The following is a 23135-nucleotide window of genomic DNA, read 5'->3' as shown; positions in this document are numbered from 1 at the left end:
TTTTATAAAAAATGGGTCGTAGACTAAATCGCAGAAAGATATTTTCGCAGAAAAACGCTAACTTCAGGTCAAGAAAATTAATCCGCACAATTGTCGGTAATGCATGCCGGTATTGTCGGTATTTTACGTACTAAGATTGAAGAAAGCTTAAATGGAATATACAAATATTTTGACAGGAAGAGAAGAGGTTAGTGTCAGGAATAAATTGCGAAAGTAATCATCTGTTAATGATAAATTTCAAGAAATAATTGTATTAATATAATGATAAAAATAATTAACTAACCGGGTCTAGAAGCAGCATAGACATATCCAAAAATTTTTCTCTCTCCCCATTTTCAATTTTTGGCAGACCAAGACCCGTCATTACGAAATATTAACTGAAAATAAAAATAAGATATATAAGCATAATTTTTTATGAAAATATTCTTAGACAGTTTTGGAAGAAACATACAGCCCCTTTAGTTCTTGTGATGCAAAGCTTTTAAAATAGCTTAAATCAAGTTTACTCACAAGTACTCGTAATAGCCTGCCATAATGTATCATCCATATTGAGTAAACGCACATGCAGCAATAACAAAGTTCCATCTTATAACCAATATTTTTGCGTACCATTGTGTCTTCAATCACTCTCCTTATATTAGAGTTCAGGAAAAGATCTGTAACATATATATTAACAAAGAATCAATCTCTTTTAAATTAAAATAATTATATACTTTTATATGACATACGAAATACTTATCTTATATTTGTTCTCTCAATTTGTCTGTAATTACATTACAGATGATTACTTTCGCAATTTATTCCTGACACTAACCTCTTCTCTTCCTGTCAAAATATTTGTATATTCCATTTAAGCTTTCTTCAATCTTAGTACGTAAAATACCGACAATACCGGCATGCATTACCGACAATTGTGCGGATTAATTTTCTTGACCTGAAGTTAGCGTTTTTCTGCGAAAATATCTTTCTGCGATTTAGTCTACGACCCATTTTTTATAAAATCTATGCACTCCCAAATGAAAAACTGGATATATTTCTCTTTCTCTCTCTCTCTCTCAAACGATTCTCAATCGATTAGGCTTATCAGAGTTACGAAATATTCGTTTTTATCTAAAAGCTATATGTTCAAAAGTACGGCGGAAGCTTGCAATGCATATACATATACCGCCAAAATGATGCAATTTTATTTTTCATTTTCTATCAAATCCATCTACTCTCACACGAAAAACTGGATATATTTCTTTCTCTCAAACGATTCTCTATCGATTAGGCTCATTAAAACTTAATTTTGATGAAAAATAAAAAAGTAGAGCTAACTAGGCGCTCAATTTTCATTTTAATTTTTTAAGAAAACTATTAACTCTCAAACGTTAATCTTGAACTCTCAAACTCTCTCGGACTATTCTCAATCGATTAGGCTCTTATCAGAGTTACGAAATATTAATTTTTGTCTAAAAGCTATATGTTCAAAAGTACGGCGGAAGCTTGCAATGCATATACATATACCGCCAAAATGATGCAATTGTATTTTTCTTTTTCTATCAAATCCATCTACTCTCAAACGAAAAACTGGATATATTTTTTTCTCTCAAACGATTTTCTATCGATTAGGCTCATTAAAACTTAATTTTGATGAAAAATAAAAAAGTGGGGGCTAACTTGACGGTCAACTTTCATTTTTATTTTTTAAGAAAACTATTAACTCTCAAATGTTACTCTTGGACTCTCAAACTCTCTCAAACGATTCTCAAACGATATGAATTATTAGAAATTAAAAATTCAATAGTCGGGGGGCCAACTTCACGGAGGTAGCTAAACTAATGTCACTTTCGTCAGCCTCGGAACACTTCTTCGGCTTAGCTTACTATTGCCAACTTTCGAATTTAAAAATAAGCCGAGATTATTCCGTGCGGAATACACCCGAAAAAGGATTCGAAATTTGACTTCCTTCTTCCCGTGACTCGCGAAGTGATTAGTCGACAGATTATTGATTGTGATCAATTTACCGCTCCACGTGTGTCGGACACAAAGTGTTATAATCCTTGTAAGGGCTCTAATTTCGTGTTAAAAGATTCCTAAATATATAGCATGGTATACATACAAAATTTTTAATTACACTGTTAATGTTTCAGAACTATTTTCAACTAATTTGTTTTTATTTTTCAGGAAAATAAAGAATATGAAAAACAGTTAAAAACCCATGAGATTAATAAAGCAAGCGATGAAACTCACATTAAACAATTAATTAATAACAACAAAGAACTCAAAGGTAATATAAATAAATATCTAATGGAGAAAGCATTATTATACATGGAACAAAAAGCTATAAATCTTGCTAACGAACCATCGAAATGCAAAAGACCATTTGTTAATGCTGTATACGTCTTGGGTGATAGAATCAGATATCACGATCCAGTTTGCAAAGACGCAATTGAAGATGTTGCAAATCTCGCCTGGCTAAATAATTTAGCAGAAATTGTGGATAAGTGTCAGGTATGAATTGGTGAAATTTTTATTTTTTAATAAAGCTGAGTTTAATTTAATTTATTAGATGATTTATATTATTTTGTGTTTAAAAATTTCAGACTGGTGAAATTATTGAAGAAGAAGCATTTGAGCAGCAAAATGTATCGACTAACCAAGATTATGGTAACAAACAGCAAGCGCAGCAGCAGCAGCAACAGTGGAACATTCCTCAGCAAGAATATAGGGAGGAGCCAATTTCAATGATGGAAGTGCCATCGACAAATATGCAGGTAGAATGGCAGCCTCTTTCGTTACCATCCAATATACAAAATGCTTACGATCAGAGAATTTCCAGTATGCTAGGAACGAAGAAACAACAACACAATTCCAACAAACACATCAGGATTACTGGGGCAAGCAATGGTACTATCAAGCGACTTATTGGAACAACACTAATTGGCAGCAGCAGTCCATGCAACCGCAAGTAGAGCAATCTGACATTGATGGTTCGCAACAACAACAAGAAACATGGAATTTTGAGGTAAGTTAATCTTTATTTCTTATATTACTAATAATTTTTTTAAAAAGTAATTTTAATCGTTGAGAATATTATTATTGATATTCCTAATTTCATTTGCAAGATAAAATTGGAATTTTGAAACTTTGATTAGAGGAGATGGTATCGTAGGCCCAGCTGTAACCAATTTGAAGGAACATCAGATCTTCAGTCCACTTTTGGAAGCAGTAAAAGCTCATCTACAAACAGCTGTAGCAAATTATACTTTGCAATAAACTTTTGGCCCTTGTCCAGGAGCTTTCTTCGGACCTGAAGTAAAGTAAGTTGCTTGAAATAATAGATTCTGTTTTATTGTTAAATCATATTTAATTTCAGAAATCTACCACCTTCCTTGGAGAAACAGAAAATAGAAGAATCAGCCAACGATATACCAGATATTTTGCAAGGAGAAATAACAAGACTCGATCAAAGATTTAAGGTAATTAGTAGTTTGTATTCATTTATTGAGATAAAGGAACATGTTTTTTAACTTAAAAATTGTTTAGAGGTCAGTCTTGATCCAGCACGGTAGAAAGGGTCAAAGTGCATACGATTGATATCCTTGTTGCAGATCTTTAAAGGGATTAAAAATAGAGGCTGGTGGTAATTCTCATCCTAAACGCCTGGGAATAGACACCCATTCATTCAATTAAAGTGGATTTGTGGTATCACCATCTTCATATTATTACAATAGTCCACCACCACCGATTGAAGCAAGATCCAATCCCAAAGGAGAAAGCGTTTCACAAATGTTCCAAGTAGGAACTGAAGACAGTCTTGCTCGTAAACTGAGTATTTTAACTAATGCCTTAAATCAAGAAAAGCCCATTCGTGTTGATGATCTTATGTCCTTAAGATCAGATAACGAGGTAAAACTTTTTAATACTACAATCACATCGTTGAAGATCTCAGCTATCTCAAACACCACAGTTACTACGTTAGATTGAAATTCACACTAGTAAAATATTTTCTGCCGCAGAGTGATCCGAAGGTAGCCCAACTTTTATGAGAATTACACAGAGAGCTTCGATTAGCTGCGAATGCTAGACTAAGTGGACAATTAGAGTCTCATCTACCTCTGCTAAAGCCACCATCGATAGGCTAGTTGTGCCAAGTTAATAATCTAAAAAGTTGACACTTCTACACTGGACTTTACAGATGTAAGCCAGCGAGGATCCTTCGATGCAAATGCGGTATAAACAGAAAAGAATAATTATACATTAAAAATATTTTTTCATTCTAGACAATACTGTTGTGACACTTCAATTTTCTTACATGACATGTACTTGAAAATTGTAACAGTAAAATCGAAACTTGACACAGATACCGCAGGAAGCGTTCGTGCTGGGTATTGAACTTTTCATTAACGCTTATATACTGAATATCCCCCCTCTAATAATAAAATAAATTGAAATATTATATTACAGGGATATGTTAGTATCAGAGTCAATACTTTATGAATTATATCCACTAGATCTGGGTGTGGAAAGTCCAAACCTTGCAAATCAATATCAGTTGCAAAAATATAATCATTTACCTCATTGGGATTAGGAACTCCTTATAGATGGGCTCAAAGAATGGCTGGTCTACATTTTTTAGCCTCTGATCTTCAAGAGCAAAAGGTATTAATAACCTTGCGTTAATATGTAAAATGAATTTAAATTACTTTTAATATTTTTATAGCTTATCGGTAAAGAATTAGCACATGAAAGTTTTGAAGATGTCTTGAAAAGGATAAAAAGACTAGTCAGAGCACGTCTAGAATTGTGTGCAGAGATAAAACAGTCGGAATAAGGAAATTTTCCAATATTTCAAAATATTGCTGATACACAATTACAGAAAAAGTTTCAAATACTCTCCATATAAGTTCTCTACCATTTCATACAATAGTTACTCTAATTTCCCTGATGCGTCGCCTCATAATCAGCAATCTTTTGCTTCTACTGTAGATACATTTTACATGGCAATACTTTGCAGAGGAAGCAGTAAGTCGATTAAATTTTCAAAATAGTTTAATATTATAATGAATTTTATTAAAATTTTGTTATATCTATAATTAGATGAGCTCGTCGCCCGTATTGCAATAAAGCCAGATTATCCAAATGTATCAGCAGTTGTTAATGTGAATATAAATGCAGTGTGCCATATGATATTCTAAGGGATATTGAGGGTATGGCTTCGAGTTTCAATCAGGATGAGAAGCTGTTATGGGAGGAAGTTCTTTATTGAAACACTATGGCAGAAATGGGGAGCGGATATGAAAAATGCATCTGAAAAAGTACCGCACTGACTGGAGATAAATTACGTTTGAGTTTGTAAGGTGACATGCCAAGACAGACTCGATTGAAAGGTATTGATAAACTGTTAATCTTTGAAAGCTTTTTATTTCATACACTTTTTCTATTTAGATATAGATAGAGGTTGGAGTCTCAGTTCGGACAAACAAACTTCATCAGGATTACTGGGGCAAGCAATGGTACTATCAAGCCACTTATGGGAACAACACTAATTGGCAGCAGCAGTCCATGCAACCGCAAGTAGAGCAAACTGACATTGATGGTACCTCAGCACCCATCGAGGAGCCAATTCGACAGTATATCGGGTGAAGAAGGCAGTCTGCTCAACATTGGGGCAGCTAGCATTTCAATGACGAATAAAACCAACGCTTGTGCAGCACCCAACAACACATACATAACCGATTCAGTCGAAAGAAGGAATGATCATACTAAAATATTTGTGCGAGAGTCCAGTTTTAGCATCGCATTTAAAGGAACTTCTCGTAGCAAAGTGCGTATTTTTCAACCATTTTGTATTACCATTCGAATGCTTATTTTACATTCAGGGATGCACAAGGTCAAACCCCGCTGATGCTGGCAGTTTCCGTTCGCGCATATCACGTCGCTCTGATTATTTTGAACACAATCCAGCGTGTCTGTAAAGATTCAAAGGAATGCTCCAGCATGATTTTACCAGCCGACGCAAGCCCGGATTTTTCCCCACTATTTGTCACCTGCTGCAATGACACGTGCAGTTTTACTTGGACAGGAGAAAAGCATATCAATCAAGATATCTTTGAATGTAGAACGTGCGGATTTAGCGGATCTTTGTGCTGTTGCACAGAATGTGCAAGAGTTTGCTACAGGGGTCACGATTGTAAATTGAAAATTGCTTCACCTACAGCTTACTGCGATTGTTGGGAAAAATGCAAATGTCGCGCTTTAATAGCAGGACACCAAGGCGCACGTTATGATTTACTATGTCGTCTCGTAACTAATACAGATTTAGCTACGAAGAGATAAATTCACGTGGGAAAAATATTCTGCTTTTCCTGGTGCAAACAGTAGGCAGACAATTGGTGGAACAACGCCAATTTAGATCGGTACCACGACACTCAACGTCAGCTAGCCGAAAACCACCTTCATCCGATGGTATGTTTCTTTTCGCTTTTTAATGCAAACATTTGTCATTTAGTCTTGATACAGAATGCGTGTTTCATGCAGCACTTCTTATAGGTTTGAGCGCAGATTCTGATATGCCTGATCAAGATTTGGAACCTCCTCGCTTCAGTCGAAAAGCGTTCGGAAGATTGTTAAATGACTGGCCTGCTGTTCAATGCATGATAATGTCAGGAGTCTCTGAAACTAACAACGATCAACTTTTTGGGGACCAGGCTCAAATTAGCAGACAGAGTGGAACTGCCTTACTTGATAAATTCACGCACTCTTTGCTTGTAAAATGCAGCGCTGAGGTAATTCTCAAATGGTTATTTGTATATTTTTCTTTTAAAATATGTATTTAACGCAAGGATATTTTTCAGATGCTCGATACACTGTTAGCAACACGTATATTCGTAATATTCACGATAGAATTGGCTCCTAACACGACCAAACGAAGAAAGTACGTTGCTTATTCAACAATAATTAATTACAAAAATCTATTTTTACACCACAATTCTTTCTTTTTTAGTAGCGCCAGTCAAGCTTCACCTCGGATGAAATGCTGCAAAGTTTTCCAAGCTCCTGATCCGCAAGTTTTGTCTTTCTCTAAGAGTTCCTTATTCAATTGCTTTATTTGAATCTCAAGTTTTTCGATGATTCCATTATATGTATTCAATTCATTCGCATCATTTTGCGTTGAATCTGCAATTGATTTTCTTCTTTGATTCTCTTCTCCGATATTAAAATCTTTGGATTGTCTGATATTTAATTTAACTGTAGCAACATTTGCTTCGGAAAACCGTAATGAACATTTGCTTGCATGTGGTAATGATGTTTTGGAAACTTCTTTGTTGATTTGTAAATTGGTCTTAGAGAAATTTTTTCTAATGTTTGGACTATAAATAATTTCCGACCTTAACTGTTGAAGATTTAACTGTTTTAAATTGATGATAGTTTTATTATGTGGTGCCTTTTCTACCTCTGACTTTTGCTTTAAAATCTGAAAATATTTAAAGATTAAAGCATGTATATTTTAATCATAAATTGTTTAAACATATAATTAACTTACTTTTACTTCTTTTTCCAAATTATTGATAGCTTCAAGTTTAGTTTTTAGTTGTCCCTTACTTGATAGAACTTTTTTGATTATCGGTAGTTTATTTTCTATTGTCCTAGCGTTGGAACCAAATCTATTATGAAAATAAAAATAAAGACATAATGTAATTATAAAAATAATAAATGTATGAATGTACTCACTCTAAAGTTGTATATGTTTCTTCCAATGACTCCAATGTTATGGTGCATATAAACATGGTTATGCCCTCTCCACTTAACGATTCTTTTAAAATCCGTGTGAGCTTGCTGTCCCTAAAATTGACATACGCCTTACAATTTAAACTTCTAATCACAGTACTTAGATGGGTTAGAGAGAGATTAATTTTGGACCCTTCTTTTTGTAAGGTCCCAGTAGCTTTTGTGTCTTTCAGCTTTTCAGATCCTGCTAGATCTACAAAATTTAAATGTGATATGTGGATTTCATCATCATCATTTACAGAATGTTGGCAGCTTTCAATAATCTAGAGAAATATTAAGATACATAAATTAAATAAATAAACTTAACCAATTTTAAAATGGTAATTAATTCTTTATATTTACTATACGAAAAATGACATGACTTTGGCTGCTACAAATATTCATATTAGTTCTACTAGTTTTACGTTTCTTATTAGCTGTGTCAATAATCTGGATAAGATTTATTGCAGAAGTTACTGTTAGCTCGGCACAATTTATATTATTAACTTTTTTCTTTTCAAGTATATCGACTACATTCATGTTATCCAAAAGGTCATATATTATTTCATTATACACCTGAACACATGATACCCTTGTATGAAAAAAAAAAATTAATACATTTTAGCAGAACTACAAACTTCTTAGTTCTGTATTTGATTTAAACTTACTTGATTAAAAATGTATAGTTTTGTGAATTATTCACATGATTAAATAATGAATGGCAGGCCAATGGTAATATACCAAGATTCTTGTTTCTTCCCATCATGGTATACGATTTACCGCTATTTGTGTGACCATAAGTTACAATAGTAGAGCTAATTCCTTCTAATCCACTGGCAATAATTGGTTCTATATTTTCATTAAAAATAGTAGACGTTTTAGAGTTTTCTACATAGATCCGATCTGAAAATTATAAGATTAAAATAAAATTTAACAAAGGATATTAAAAAAAAAAATCATACCAAACTCAAATTCTGTGCTTCTGCGTTGTAAACAGTTGACATTAATAGTAGAAATTTTATTCCCAGTAATCTTCCAATATTTTTTATTAATCTTAGTTGACTCATTAAATGTTGGTTTAACTCTTATTAAGACTTTAATTTTGTTCACCATTTCCATATTCTAGATTGTGGTGCTTTTCCAGCTTCCAATTAGGAAAAATGTGTGACACTGTTTAACATAGGCCGGTATTCATAGTCGTTACTTATATTTAAGTCAGACTTAAGTATTTTTTTTTTTTTTTTCTCTTATTTATATTGGTCTTCGCTATCTAAGCGATTAACCATTAATGGTCTCAAAAAACTTGAATTAGTTGGCGAAAGCGTGACTCGTTGCAGGCGACGCTGATGCGCTACACAACTTAGCGATCAGCGTCGGCTACTACGAGTCACATTTTCGTCAACTAATTCAAGTTTTTTGAGACTTGTAGATGATAAAATGATTTAAGAAATTTATAGTAGCTGTCGGAAATGATATGGAAGCTCGGTACAAGGTCGGTTTTGCGAAAACCTAACCCTAAAATCTAGAAATAATGATTTATTCTTGCATTGCGCTAGGGAATCGCATCGATAGGCAGCGTTAGCCATCCATCTTGCTGTGTGAAGGAGAGTTGGTTTGTTTAGCGGGGAATGGTGGGGAGAGAGTAGGTACCTCTTCTAAAGCGAGAGAGCTAATAGGCCCAAGGTTGCCAAGTCCGCCATCTTGAATAGTACTACGCTCTATAGTAAGTGAATTTTGATATAAGGAATGCAGACTGCACAAAGTATACTGCCAGCGGAAATACGTCACTAGCCATCTTAAATGCAGAACGTAATATATCAAAAATTATATATATTATATTCTCAGCCTGTCACCGTGAACGGCGTGAACGAAGACAAATGTTTTTTATACGGAAAAATAAAGTGTAATAAAGAAATAAGGAGTAGTGACAGCTTTGATCTATCTGACAGCTGATGTACTTATGGTATAAGTGAATAAATAAAATAAAAATGCTTTTCCTAAATTGATTTTTAATTTTGATAAAATGGTCAAATGTAGCCATTAATTAATTAGATTTGGTAATAAATACAACAAATGCGTTTTATTATAACAAATGAGTTGAGGTAAAATAAACTCAATGTTTTTATATTAATCTGTTAATAAATGCATTTTTTTATTTATTATTGAGTCCAATAAATTAATGGTTATTAAAAAAAAAATTCCTTGTAATGAAAAAAAAATGAAAAAATTTTAAACTTCACCAAGACTCGAACACGACCCCACCGCATGACAAACGGCAACCTTACCGCCTGCGCTACAGCGCTCACTTGATTTACCAAGAGCAAAACAGCCTTTTAAAGACTGACTACAATTCTTTCACTAACTCGTCATAAACGATCAAGAATTAGCTGTAATAATAAATACATTTATCTACATAGCATTATTGTACTAAATTTATTGTTTTTAATTTGAAGCATACATTTTGCATGAAGATATGATAATTTAAAACCATTCAGTACTCTATATACAAAACTATTCATATGCTCAACAATCATAAATTAATTAAGTAATATTATAATATTTGTTATATGTAGTCGAATAACTATGATAAACCAGCATATGAATAGTTTTGTATTTAAAGTATTGCATGAACATCCTTAAAGTATCGTATCTTCATGTAAAATGTATGCTTCAAATTAAAAACATAATAAATTTAGTGCAATAATGCTGTGGAGATAAATGTATTTATTATTGCAGCTAATTCTTGATCGTTTATGACGAGTTAGTGAAAGAATTGTAGTCAGTCTTTAAAAGGCTGTTTTGCTCTTGGTACATCAAGTGAGCGCTGTAGCGCAGGTGGTAAGGTTGTCGTTTGTCATGCGGTGGGCTCGTGTTCGAGTCTTGGTGAAGTTTAAAATTTTTTCATTTTTTTTTTCATTACAAGGAATTTTTTTTTTAATAACCATTAATTTATTGGACTCAATAATAAATAAAAAAATGCATTTGTTAACAGATTAATATAAAAACATTGAGCTTATTTTACCTCAACTCATTTGTTATAATAAAACGCATTTTCTGTATTTATTACCAAATCTAATTAATTAATGGCTACATTTGACCATTTTATCAATATTACAAATCAATTTAGGAAAAGCATTTTTATTTGCTTTGAGTTTTTAGGTAAACGCAGCACCACTTCACACGGATAACACGTAAAAACGTCACGGTTAGCGGTAGTCGCTCTTCTTCTAAAGCCAATGTTGCCTGAAGTCCAAATCACACCTATGCTCTCCAGGCATAGTTGTGTTTGTACCGCTTCCCTTTAAATTTTCTATACTCCTGCTGGCTAGCGCTTATCTTCATTTTTGTTGCTAAAACCTTGATTCTGGCATCACTGCCGTGTGGAACTATTAGTTTGCTAATAAAAGCAGAGGCTTAATTTTAAGAGATTGCAACATATAGTAATTAATATAGATACAATTGTAAAAAGAAAACAAAAATTTTATTTTACATATATTAACTTTAAATAAAATCCCACAAAGTATTGTAAAATATCTAACATGTTATATTATATATCTAATCTGTCAGCTTCTTTATTTTAATATTCATCTCAATTATCACAGTTTGATCCTCAGCGATGACACAGTAACCACATTATGGTGAATCTATTCTTTTTTTTTAATGTTCGATCCACATAGCTTCATCCTCAGCAGTGATACAGTAAACACACGTACATTACTATAATTTAATCTGAAATAAAATCCCAGAAAGTACTATAAAATATCTTACATTTTATATTATATATCTAATTTGTCAGCTTCTTTATTTATTATTGTATTTACCCAGTTTTTTCACTCGTTTATTTTATTATCCGTCTCAATTAACATAGTTTGAATCTCAACGATGACACAATAACCACATTATGTTTAGTCTATTCCTTTATTTTAATTTTGAAAATCTGCATAGCTCCATCCTCAGCACAGTGACATAGTAAACACATTACTATAATTTAATCTGAAATAAAATCCCACAAAGTACCACAAAATATTTATATCTTACATTTTATATTATAAAATTTATTGTTATACTTATCTAAAATGTTCAGTCCTTTATATACTTTTAAAAATTATTTTTATGTACATTTTACAAATTTCGTCACTTTATTTATTCACTTATACCATCAGTACATCAGCTGTCAGTAAGATTAAAACTGTCACTTTATTTCTTTATATTACTTTATAACTTGTGGTATGTATATACTAACATTTGTCTTGGCTCACGGACCATGCATTATGTATTTTGAAATTAGTAATTAGAAATATCTATATTGCGGTCCCTCTACAGTCTCTACCCTCTGACGTATTTCCGCCGACCAGTAGTATCAGCAGCGACTATAGCGTAGTACCCAAAATAGTACTACGCTATAGGATATGTCGCTTTTGGGTACTACGGTAGTACCGAAAGTACTACACTTGGCAACCTTGAATAGGCCTGTCCTTGTCTAACGCACTGTGAAACTTCTCGGTCGGTAAAACAGTGTCAAACTTGTCTTTCAATAGCTAATTTAGTTTTTCAAAAAAATCTTCCACATTTTTAGGTATATTTGTTTCTTCTTGGTCTCAAATTAGTCATAGAACTTTTCTTTAGCGCGCTACAAGGCCTACTTTCAATGTTATTATGACCAACAAAATTACAAGTATTTATAATTTTTATAAAAACTTTTTTTTATAATTTTGAGAAATCGAGTTGGTAGCGCGCTTCAGTACAGTCAAAAGAGTAAATTTAATCTCTACAAAAAAGTTCATATTCCTAATAGTTTGGAAGATAAACTTGAATGAGTGTTTGAGTCGCTCAATGCATCCCCTTAAACGAACTTATAATAATAATGGCATATGCAAGAATTCAATTTAAAAACAAAACATTGTAGTTTCATATAGCGTGAATAAACTTGAAGAAAAATATTGCAGCATTGTTACAATGTAACAAAAACTATAAAAAATGATGTTTATATAGCTTCAATGTAATATTCATTAGAATTTTGACGTGCTAGTTCACTTTTTGCAATGAATTCCGATTAGTCCAGGCGAATTACCTGAGAATGAACATCAAACTGGATGTAAGAGGTAGAGGGCTAAAAAAAATTTTAATCGGTCGGGAAAGGTGTGAGGAATAAGATGCTATGATACTCGCGTGCAGAAAGGTGTGCTTCTTTAGTTATAAACAAAAATGTGAAAAAAATCGCGAAAAAGCTGCGTGTTTCCCCAAAGATTTGCGTTTATCTCAAAAACTAACGGTTTTTCGTAAAAATTGTACTACGAATAATATATTCGCCATAAAATTTCCTATAAAGTTCACCTTGCGTGATTTCTTTAATTGCAATATTACTCCTGCAAATTAAAAAAAACCATCAGGTAAAACTGAATTTTGGCACCTAATAGTTTTCAATGGTTGTAATTGTTCAATCTTAATGATATTTTACAAAAAGTTAATTTAACCTATTAGAATTACGTGTGTAACACCCTACCCTTGTACATGCAATAGCTTTTGCATAATTGAAAAGTTAATTAAAAATTCGTCGAATCTTTGAATGATTGCACAGACTAATGCAGCCATTCAAGATCATCCCCGATTTTTTTTGCAATAAAGGGAGCCTAAATAAGAATATTCTGCAAGAATTTGTTGATAATTGTTATTTTTGCGGCTACCAGGATTTTTTAAAGAAAATTTAAACTTTTTTATTTGTTAATTAAGTCTGCCAACAAGCGAATTATCAATATATTCAAAATTTGAAGACACCTAAAGAAAGCGCTTGAAAAAACGCATGTTTCTAAAAAAATTATCAAAATATATTGTACAGATTTTTTGTAACAATGCCTCAAAGTCTTCATTAGTTTACGGTGGTAATATACCAAGTAGAGACATTTTTAAAAGTGCAATCGGTAGGGCATGTCATATAGCATTACAGTACCAAATGCTGTTTAAATAAATTATGAGCTTCTTTAAAAATTTTATAATTAAAGTCCTCCCGACCGACCGAAAAGTGTAGCGTGCCCGGCCAAGCGCAGTGGTGGGGATAACAGATGACAGTGAAGCTAAACTCGATTGCGCGACTTCAAAATGAAGGCGCGCAACAAAAATTAAATATCTCGGCGTCTAGGCAAGTTAAATTGGTAACCGGACATTTGGCCTAAAAATTGTTTGGTCAGGCGCATCCACTCTACATAGTCACGTGAAAATGGCTAAAGTTCGCGCAGCCTATTAGCACCTCTAGCGGAGGATATTTTAATTAATATTCACAATCCGGCAACGTTGATATAAACTGTCAGATTGCATGTTATTGTTGTTTGGCGATAACAATAAATGTCAGGTCAGTAATAATTATTTAATTGAATTACAATTTTCTTAATGCAAAGGAAAACGATGCTTTGTGTAAAATATTTGTTGCAGGTTGCTGGTAAATTTTTCATTATTCTTTTAAATATATATATAGGAAAAGGAGGCACACGTAGAGCCACATTCAGATGAATTATTATTGTGCAATTGACATATTAAATATTAAAGTGATATCCCTTTTCGCTTAAAAAGATCTAGGAATTCAAAAATGCAATTGTAACAACTGCGGGCAAATACAAATGAACTATTTTGCCTTATATGTGTCCTTAACATTAACTATCTTAAAATTATATGAAGTAGATATGTTCAGCAGTACAAGCTGATATGCATTAAGGTAAACAACTTCGCATATTATTCAATATCCCTAGCATTTTACACAATATAATTATTACATGTAGTGTTTCCAATTTAGGTATTGTAAATGCAAGTAGTGATAAGCTAGTGGTAGAGTAAGAACCGTTGAGAGACTGCGAAGAAGCTGGATACTGTGATAAAAAGGCTTGAGTTCACAGAATAATTTTATCTTCAATCAATAGTTACTATGTGCATAATAAGCTTTTCAAATCCTGAATAGAGCGCACTGTTGAAATCATTGTTTAATCTAAGTCAAAAACTGCTTCTCATCATAGTAAGATCTTTGCCTAAATATTATGTTATATATCACTTCTTTAAATCAACAAATATAATATTTTATTTGCAGAATCATTGCAATGGTCACCTAATTAGGGGGACACTAACAAGATTGTTATCTTGAATGTATGTCAATAGCAGACTTGAAGGAACCCATAGATTTATTGAGTGCTATGCCGTTAATTCCTGAAGCATGTGGACTGATGCTCATTATTAGTAGTCAGACATTTTCATTAAGACTACCTTAATGCAAATGACTCGTCATGAAGCAAGAAACAATTATAGAAAGGCCTAACTCGTCAATTATAAGGAAAGATTAATAAGTCCATCACTGATTCTTTCGATAAAGCTGAAACAGCTCTGTTGTAAGTAAATTATCACAACTTTATACAATAATTTTACCAATAATTTTCACTAAAAATTGCATATACTTATAGATCGCCTTTAAAATGCAAAGTCGACTAAAATGACATTTATGAAAAGATACTCTCCAGTACTTGGTTTATGATGCTGTAGGTTTAATTTTGTATTTAACATATATTGTTTATGATCATTAAATTTTATTAGTATTAAACATTTACAAATACCTGGCAAGAGAATATTTTCTACAATATTTTTAAGCTACAAGTGACCGTCTGTATTCCTTAAATTATTGTACTGGAAAGTGTGTGCATACACAGGATGGCCGGCTAAATGTGTAGAAAAATACAAAAATGGATTAGTTTACAATTTGTCAGGAAGATTTGTCTGTTAAATTTTAAATCTAATCTCGCCTGAAGAATTTATTAAATTATTTAATTAAAGAAAAGCACATTTTTAATATATTTTTATTATTCATATAAATTTCTTGCAAACTCAACGGTTAATATATATATTTATTACCAACAATTTAAGTAAACTAAGCATTCAAAATCAATATTTTATATTGCAGTTATTGCTTCAGTAAATATCTCCTGTATGACGCTACTGATGATAGCAGTAGATTATATACAGTTAAAATCAGTCATTATATATTAGTAATATTTTAAAGTATACAATTGCTTTTTTGTAAGTACAGAAATTGTTTACTGTTATATATATGTTGTAAGCTTAAATTATTTCATTTCACATGACTTTATTGAAAGTATTTTTTTTTTAATGTTTGAAGAAATGAATTTTATAGTCTTTCTATTGCTTGATATAAATGGCTGATTTATATTTGGTTTAACTACTTTTTGCGATACTTACACAGATGCTTTCAGAGCAATATAACTTGCCTTTCCGGTTTTATACTTATAATGAAATACTGACTTGTATTACTGTAAGGAGTTATATTTATTTTTTATATAGTTATAGGCATTTTTTAAATTTTAAAAGCCAACATCGTATTATTACAATTTAATAATACTATCCGTGAAATATTGAATGAACTTATTCAACATGAGGATAGATATAAATATTTCAGTGTGTCTTAAATCGAATATTATTTTGTAGACTATGTATATATGTATATATATATCCTCATGTCTACTTTATTTCACTGAGAAAGGAAACAGCGCGTGTATACTTTGTTCATTGTAAATCCATTTTTTAAATAAATAATTTATATATAGAGAATTGTATAGGAATGTTGTATATAAATTTAAAGAGCAACTATGTCATGTTTTGGTGAAAGTGAATCCCCCCCCTCCCTCCTACATATTTATAATTTGGTTATTTAAATAATATAATCACTTTTGATCATGGATTGAAGAAGAAAATAAAAGTCAAACTAAAAGTAATTTTTATATAATTTCCTTGAATATAAGTAATTATGCATGATAAACCTGGTTCGCAAGCCCCACTAGGTTTATTTCCTTGAAAATATTTCTTACGCCAATTGGAAATTAGTTTATGAATTTTCAGAGCTTTTCATTTATTAATTGCTGCAAAAATGATCAAGTTTGCAAGCGGGATATTTAACGTTTCTATTTTTCCAAATACTATAGATTTGAAAAAACAAAAAGGAATTTTAAACGATGCATAAATAATTTTTTCGTCTTTGTTACAAAATCTTCCTACTTTAACTTCTATTAATATTTAACATTACTTCTTTACAAAATGTAAATTCCACGTTATACTAAAATAGTAAATGAATTTATTTCTATATATTTTTAAATAGTTCTATTTCCTATTATCGTACGTTTTTCTTTTGTGGTATGATTTGTATGGGTTAAATCAAATCTATTTCTTAATGTATTTCAAAGATTACTGTAGGAATATTACACATTTTTTAATATTATTTTGAAAAGAAATCATATTTGTTATAAAATATAATATGTAATTATATCATTACTACAAATGATGTTAATTTGTAAAATCAGTCTTCCTTTTCTGAAAAAGGTCAATTCTAAGATGATGTTAATTGAAATAATGCAAAAATTAATGAAAACATTAACAAAATTTAGTATAAGCCTTTAGCATAAATGTCATACAGTGTCTATTTAACTACGCCAAGAAGCTTTATCGGCATTTTTTTAAAGCTTTGGCGGTATCATCAAACAAGTCGTGCAGCACTTGTTCTCTGAAGCGGTTAAGATGAGAAAAACCAAAATGTAAACAATATCTACAATAAGTTTAATAATATACCAAAGGCATAGTTCCCAGTCTTCATTCAACATTCAGAAGGTGCACATAGAATATTTAGCCACAAAATGTCTCTTGAAAACGCAGACAATTTTCCAGACGAATATTCTTATCACAAGGTAAGATGTTATACTCAAAAGAATGGTGCTACCATAATATAAGTAATATGTATAAATATCCTAACAACTATTCAAGTAATTTTTATTTGCAAACAGTTTTGTAAATTATATATTTATTATATTTTTAATAGATATTTTAGATGTAGCTTGAAAAATATATGCCCAGGTAGGGCAAAAATTGTCAAAAGAATGGGATGCGCGGACCAATTCACTGTCAGCAAAGCACACAATCATGTGGTTGATGAAAATAAAAAAATTGCAAAAACTTTTAAAGTACAAGTGAAAAAATTTGCACACTCTGCAAAAATAATGCCATCGACAAAAACAAGAGATATTTATAATCACTGTGCTTTACAGTTCGTATCTATAAATTTGCCCGATTTCAAACCTACGTTACAACAATTTTCTTTTCACATGCCAAGGTTGCCAAGTCCGCCATCTTGAATAGTACTACGCTCTATAGTAAGTGAATTTTGATATAAGGAATGCAGACTGCACAAAGTATACTGCCAGCGGAAATACGTCAGTAGCCATCTTAAATGCAGAACGTAATATATCAAAAATTATATATATTATATTCACAGCTTGTCACCGTGAACGGCGTGAACGAAGACAAATGTTAGTATACGGAAAAATAAAGTGTAATAAAGAAATAAGGAGTAGTGACAGCTTTGATCTATCTGACAGTTGATGTACTTATGGTATAAGTGAATAAATAAAATAAAAATGCTTTTCCTAAATTGATTTTTAATTTTGATAAAATGGTCAAATGTAGCCATTAATTAATTAGATTTGGTAATAAATACAAAAAATGCGTTTTATTATAACAAATGAGTTGAGGTAAAATAAACTCAATGTTTTTATATTAATTTGTTAACAAATGCATTTTTTTATTTATTATTGAGTCCAATAAGTTAACGGTTATTAAAAAAAAAATTCTTTGTAATGAAACAAAAAATGAAAAAATTTTAATCTTCACCAAGACTCGAACACGAGCCCACCACATGATAAACGGCAACCTTACCACCTGCGCTACAGCGCTCGCTTGATGTACCAAGAGCAAGACAGGCTTTTTAAAAACTGACTACAATTCTTTTATTAATTCGTCATAAATGATCAAGAATTAGCTGTAATAATAAATACATTTATCTACATAGCATTATTGTATTAAATTTATTGTTTTTAATTTGAAGCATACATTTTGCATGAAGATATGTTAATTTAAGGGTAACCATTCAGTACTTTATATAAAAACTATTCATATGCTCAACTATCATAAATTAATTAAGTAATATTATAATATTTGTTATATGTAGTCGAATAACTATGATAAACGAGCATATGAATAGTTTTGTATTTAGAGTATTGCATGAACACCCTTAAAGTATCGTATCTTCATGTAAAATATATGCTTCAAATTAAAAACATAATAAATTTAGTGCAATAATGCTGTGGAGATAAATGTATTTATTATTGCAGCTAATTCTTGATCGTTTATGACGAGTTAGAGAAATAATTGTAGTCAGTCTTTAAAAGGCTGTTTTGCTCTTGGTACATCAAGTGAGCGCTGTAGCGCAGGCGGTAAGGGTGCCGTTTATGATGCGGTGGGCTCGTGTTCGAGTCATGGTGAAGTTTAAAATTTTTAAATTTTTTTTTTCATTACAAGGATTTTTTTTTAATAACCATTAATTTATTGGACTCAATAATAAATAAAAAAATGCATTTGTTAACAGATTAATATAAAAACATTGAGTTTATTTTACCTCAACTCATTTGTTATAATAAAACGCATTTTCTGTATTTATTACCAAATCTAATTAATTAATGGCTACATTTGACCATTTTATCAAAATTAAAAATCAATTTAGGAAAAGCATTTTTATTTGCTTTGAGTTTTTAGGTAAACGTAGGACCACATCACACGGATGACACGTAAAAATGTCACGGTTAGCGGTAGTCGCTCTTCTTCTAAAGCCAATGTTGCCTGAAGTCCAAATCACACCTATGCTCTCCAGGCATAGTTGTGTTTGTACCGCTTCCCTTTAAATTTTCTATACTGCTGCTTGCTAGCGCTTATCTTCATTTTTGTTGCTAAAAGCTTGATTCTGGCATCACTGCCGTGTGGAACTATTAGTTTGCTAATAAAAGCAGAGGCTTAATTTTAAGAGTTTGCAACATATAGTAATTAATATAGATACAATTGTAAAAAGAAAACAAAAATTTTATTTTACATATATTAACTTTAAATAAAATCCCACAAAGTACTGTAAAATATCTTACATGTTATATTATATATCTAATCTGTCAGCTTCATTGTTTTAATATTCATCTCAATTATCACAGTTTGATCCTCAGCGATGACACAGTAACCACATTATGGTCAATCTATTCTTTTTTTAATGTTCGATCCACATAGCTTCATCCTCAGCAGTGATACAGTAAACACACGTACATTACTATAATTTAATCTGAAACAAAATCCCACAAAGTACTATAAAACATCTTACATTTTATATTATATATCTATTATGTCATTTTCTTTATTTATTATTGTATTTACCCAAATTGCTGACTCATTTATTTTAATGTCTGTCTCAATTAACACAGTTTGATCCTCATCAGCGATGAAACAGAAACAACATTATGGTGAATCTATTCCTTTTGTTTTAATGTTCAATCCACATAGCTCCATTCTCAGCATTGACATAGTAAACACTTTACAATAATTTAATCTGAAACAAAATCCCAAAAAGTACTATATAAAATCTTACATTTGAAATTACAAATGTAATCTGTCAGCTTCTTTATTTGTATCGTACTTACCCATTGTGTTGACTTGTTTATTTTAATATTCATCTCAATTAACACAGTTTGATCCTCAGCGATGACACAGTAACCATAATATGGTGAATCTATTCCTTTCATTTTAATGTTCAATCCACATAGCTCCATCCTCAGTAGTGACATAGTAAACACATTATTATAATTTAATCTGAAATAAAATCCCAGAAAGTACTATAAAATATCTTACATTTTATATTATATATCTAATTTGTCAGCTTCTTTATTTATTATTGTATTTACCCAGTTTTTTCACTCGTTTATTTTATTATCCGTCTCAATTAACATAGTTTGAATCTCAACGATGACACAATAACCACATTATGTTTAGTCTATTCCTTTATTTTAATTTTGAAAATCTGCATAGCTCCATTCTCAGCACAGTGACATAGTAAACACATTACTATAATTTAATCTGAAATAAAATCCCACAAAGTACCACAAAATATTTATATCTTACATTTTATATTATAAAATTTATTGTTATACTTATCTAAAATGTTCAGTCCTTTATATAATTTTAAAAATTATTTTTATGTACATTTTACAAATTTCGTCACTTTATTTATTCACTTATACCATCAGTATATCAGCTGTCAGTAAGATTAAGGGCCGGTTGTTCCACCTATTGGCAAACGTCTGGATAAATTTATCCGTTTGGTAAAGCTTGAAATTGAATAGAATTTACTACAGTTTGTAAATTTTACCAAGCAGATAAATTTTACCAATAGGTGGAAAAACCGGCCCTAAAACTGTCACTTTATTTCAAGAGACACGGTAGTGTCTCGACGGCAAGTACAGAAAAAAGTAGATAATAACATGTATATACGGCCGTCGAGGCACTACTCTCTTATACAGCAAGTTTGGCTGTCCTAATTTTCAAACCGATTTTTCTTTGTGAATAATCCACTATCATGATTTAAGCAAAGCTTTTCTTAAAATGGTTTTGAACGAGCTTTCATTTGAGCCCATAAACATTAAAATCGGTTCACGCAATCCAGAGATCTCATACTCTGTTAGCTATATATATGCCGAAGTTGAAATTCTTCTCCTTCCTTTCTGTATGTCTCGGGCTGATCTGTATGTCTCGGGCTGAAGTTGACCGCTTCTGTATGTCTCGGGCTGAAGTTGGCTGCTATATTCAACTGCTATATTCAATACCGGCATAACCCTAATTTCGATCGATTTCGATAGAACTGTCAATAAGGTCAAAATCAAAATTACTCTGTATTAGGATAAAAATAGTGTGATATAATTCAAAGTGTAGATAATTAAACTAAAGGAATAAATACATGAAGGAGTCTGATGGAGAATCAGATAAGTAACACAACATTGTAAAATATATTAAAATTTAATATTTTGTGGTACTTTGTGGGATTTTATTTCAGGTTATAAATAAAATATTTTCCTTGTATGCACCTCTGATTTGAAGTCATACCAGTGCCAAATGCTCTAACAATTCTTGGAAATACCCTGTTATTGAAGAATGTAGATTAACGAAAATTGTAAATGAAACAGAAGGATGAGGTTGTTACGTTCACTCATAACCAACACACATGGTAGTGTTTCAACAACAATTAACATAAACGTTTTTAAGAAAAGTAAGTACATTGTGAAAAAAATTAGTTTAATTAAAGCAAAGTTATATACAAGGTATCCTTTCATAGTTTGCAATTTGATGCCAGACCAGTGCCAAATGCTATAACAATTCTTGGAAAAATGCAAGCACCAAAAAGTACTACCATAGTTAAAGAGGAATCAGTTACAGTTCCAGTGGATATTACTACTTTTTATAATAAAATAGATAATGAAGATAGTGCTGCCATGTGTTGCTGGAAAACAGAGCTTTGGTTTAATGCAACTACGGAGTACTGGTTGAGCAATGGAAACAGTAGTTTGAAATGTGATTAACTGTTGATGACTCAATGATATGTCAATTTACTAGCGAAAGAAAAAGATAAGCCAATTGTTCATTATCACATGGTAAAGTATGTGTAACTCATTCAACCGCTTAAAATGTATGTAATTAAAAATTAATTGTTTATTTATTTATTTTTTAATTCAGCTCAAGCATGTATTAAAATATAACAATTACTTTGTTGAGTCTCTCTTTCCAGATGTACTTCAAAGGTTATTGCAGATAAAACAGATAAGGATAATCTTGTTACATTCACTCATAATTAAGACACACGGTAGTGTCTCAATAGCTATAAACATAAACATTTTCATGTAAAGTAAGTACATTGTAAAAAGAATTTGTTTAATTAAAACAAAGTTATATATAGGCATTATTTCATAGTTTGCAGTTTGATGCCAACCAGTGCCAAATGCTATAACAATTCTTGGAAATACCCTGTCATTGGAGAATGCAGATTAACAAAGGTTGTAAATGAAACAGAGAAGGATGAGGTTTGAACATATGCTAAACATCCAGGTATGGAAATCAATAACAAATTTCATGTTTAAATTTTTCTTTTCTTTAAACTCATATGGATTTCAACTGTCCGATAGGTTATATCATATATAGAAACAATTTTCCATGAGACAATAAATCTTTCTTATTACTACGATTAAAGAAAAGCAGATAAATATTTTCTAATCGTTATTTAATATTCAATTATAATATAAAAAAGTATTAAAACCATATATTTACCTACGCTTCCCCAATCAGAATAGAAAGAAATTATTATTATTACCAAAAAAATTATTCAAATTTAATTTTTTATAAGAATAACATTGATTTTTATAATATAATATGTAATATATCTTTTGGTACTTAGTGAGATTTTATTTCAGATTGATTTACAATAACATGTT

At 31.2% G+C, this 23135-nt stretch overlaps 2 protein-coding genes across 9 annotated transcripts; one reads left to right on the top strand and one right to left on the bottom strand.

The window, feature by feature from the left end:
* The first annotated feature begins 1066 nt into the window (after positions 1-1066).
* Positions 1067-5568, top strand: LOC136776942 (probable basic-leucine zipper transcription factor Q). Of its 5 annotated transcripts, none has more exons than XR_010823191.1 (14): positions 1067-1131; positions 1787-2091; positions 2167-2493; positions 2586-2756; positions 2822-3007; positions 3138-3302; positions 3359-3461; positions 3594-3891; positions 4002-4182; positions 4266-4370; positions 4461-4644; positions 4706-5007; positions 5083-5372; positions 5431-5568. XR_010823191.1 is itself a non-coding variant. In XM_066732883.1 (6 exons), exons 2-6 carry the CDS (start codon positions 2089-2091, stop codon positions 3123-3125), a joined length of 705 nt encoding a protein of 234 aa, XP_066588980.1. In that variant the 5' UTR covers positions 1067-1131; positions 1787-2088; the 3' UTR covers positions 3126-3252. The 5 variants fall into 5 exon arrangements, 2 of the variants coding, with proteins under 2 accessions (XP_066588980.1, XP_066588981.1); XR_010823189.1 differs by having other exon boundaries at positions 4450-4644; XR_010823190.1 differs by having other exon boundaries at positions 3529-3891; positions 4450-4644.
* On the bottom strand, positions 5394-9433 carry LOC136776941 (uncharacterized). Of its 4 annotated transcripts, none has more exons than XM_066732881.1 (7): positions 9403-9433; positions 8715-8922; positions 8421-8655; positions 8116-8344; positions 7717-8036; positions 7529-7649; positions 5394-7459 (listed from the first exon to the last, which is right to left on the bottom strand). In XM_066732881.1, the coding sequence occupies exons 2-7, from the start codon at positions 8869-8871 to the stop codon at positions 6998-7000; spliced, it is 1524 nt and encodes a 507-aa protein (XP_066588978.1). In that variant the 5' UTR covers positions 8872-8922; positions 9403-9433; the 3' UTR covers positions 5394-6997. The 4 variants fall into 4 exon arrangements, with proteins under 4 accessions (XP_066588978.1, XP_066588977.1, XP_066588979.1 ...); XM_066732880.1 differs by lacking the exon at positions 9403-9433 and adding an exon at positions 9299-9336; XM_066732882.1 differs by lacking the exon at positions 9403-9433 and having other exon boundaries at positions 7717-7827; positions 7906-8036; positions 8715-9287.
* Positions 9434-23135: the final 13702 nt, after the last annotated feature.

Source organism: Prorops nasuta, unplaced genomic scaffold (assembly GCF_024137725.1).
Source record: "Prorops nasuta isolate Cenicafe-Biocafe unplaced genomic scaffold, Cenicafe_Pnas_1.2 PNAS00010, whole genome shotgun sequence".
NCBI classification, from domain to species: Eukaryota; Metazoa; Arthropoda; class Insecta; order Hymenoptera; family Bethylidae; genus Prorops; species Prorops nasuta.
Note: the sequence above shows the minus strand (reverse complement) of the source record. Positions and strands in the feature narration are given on the sequence as shown.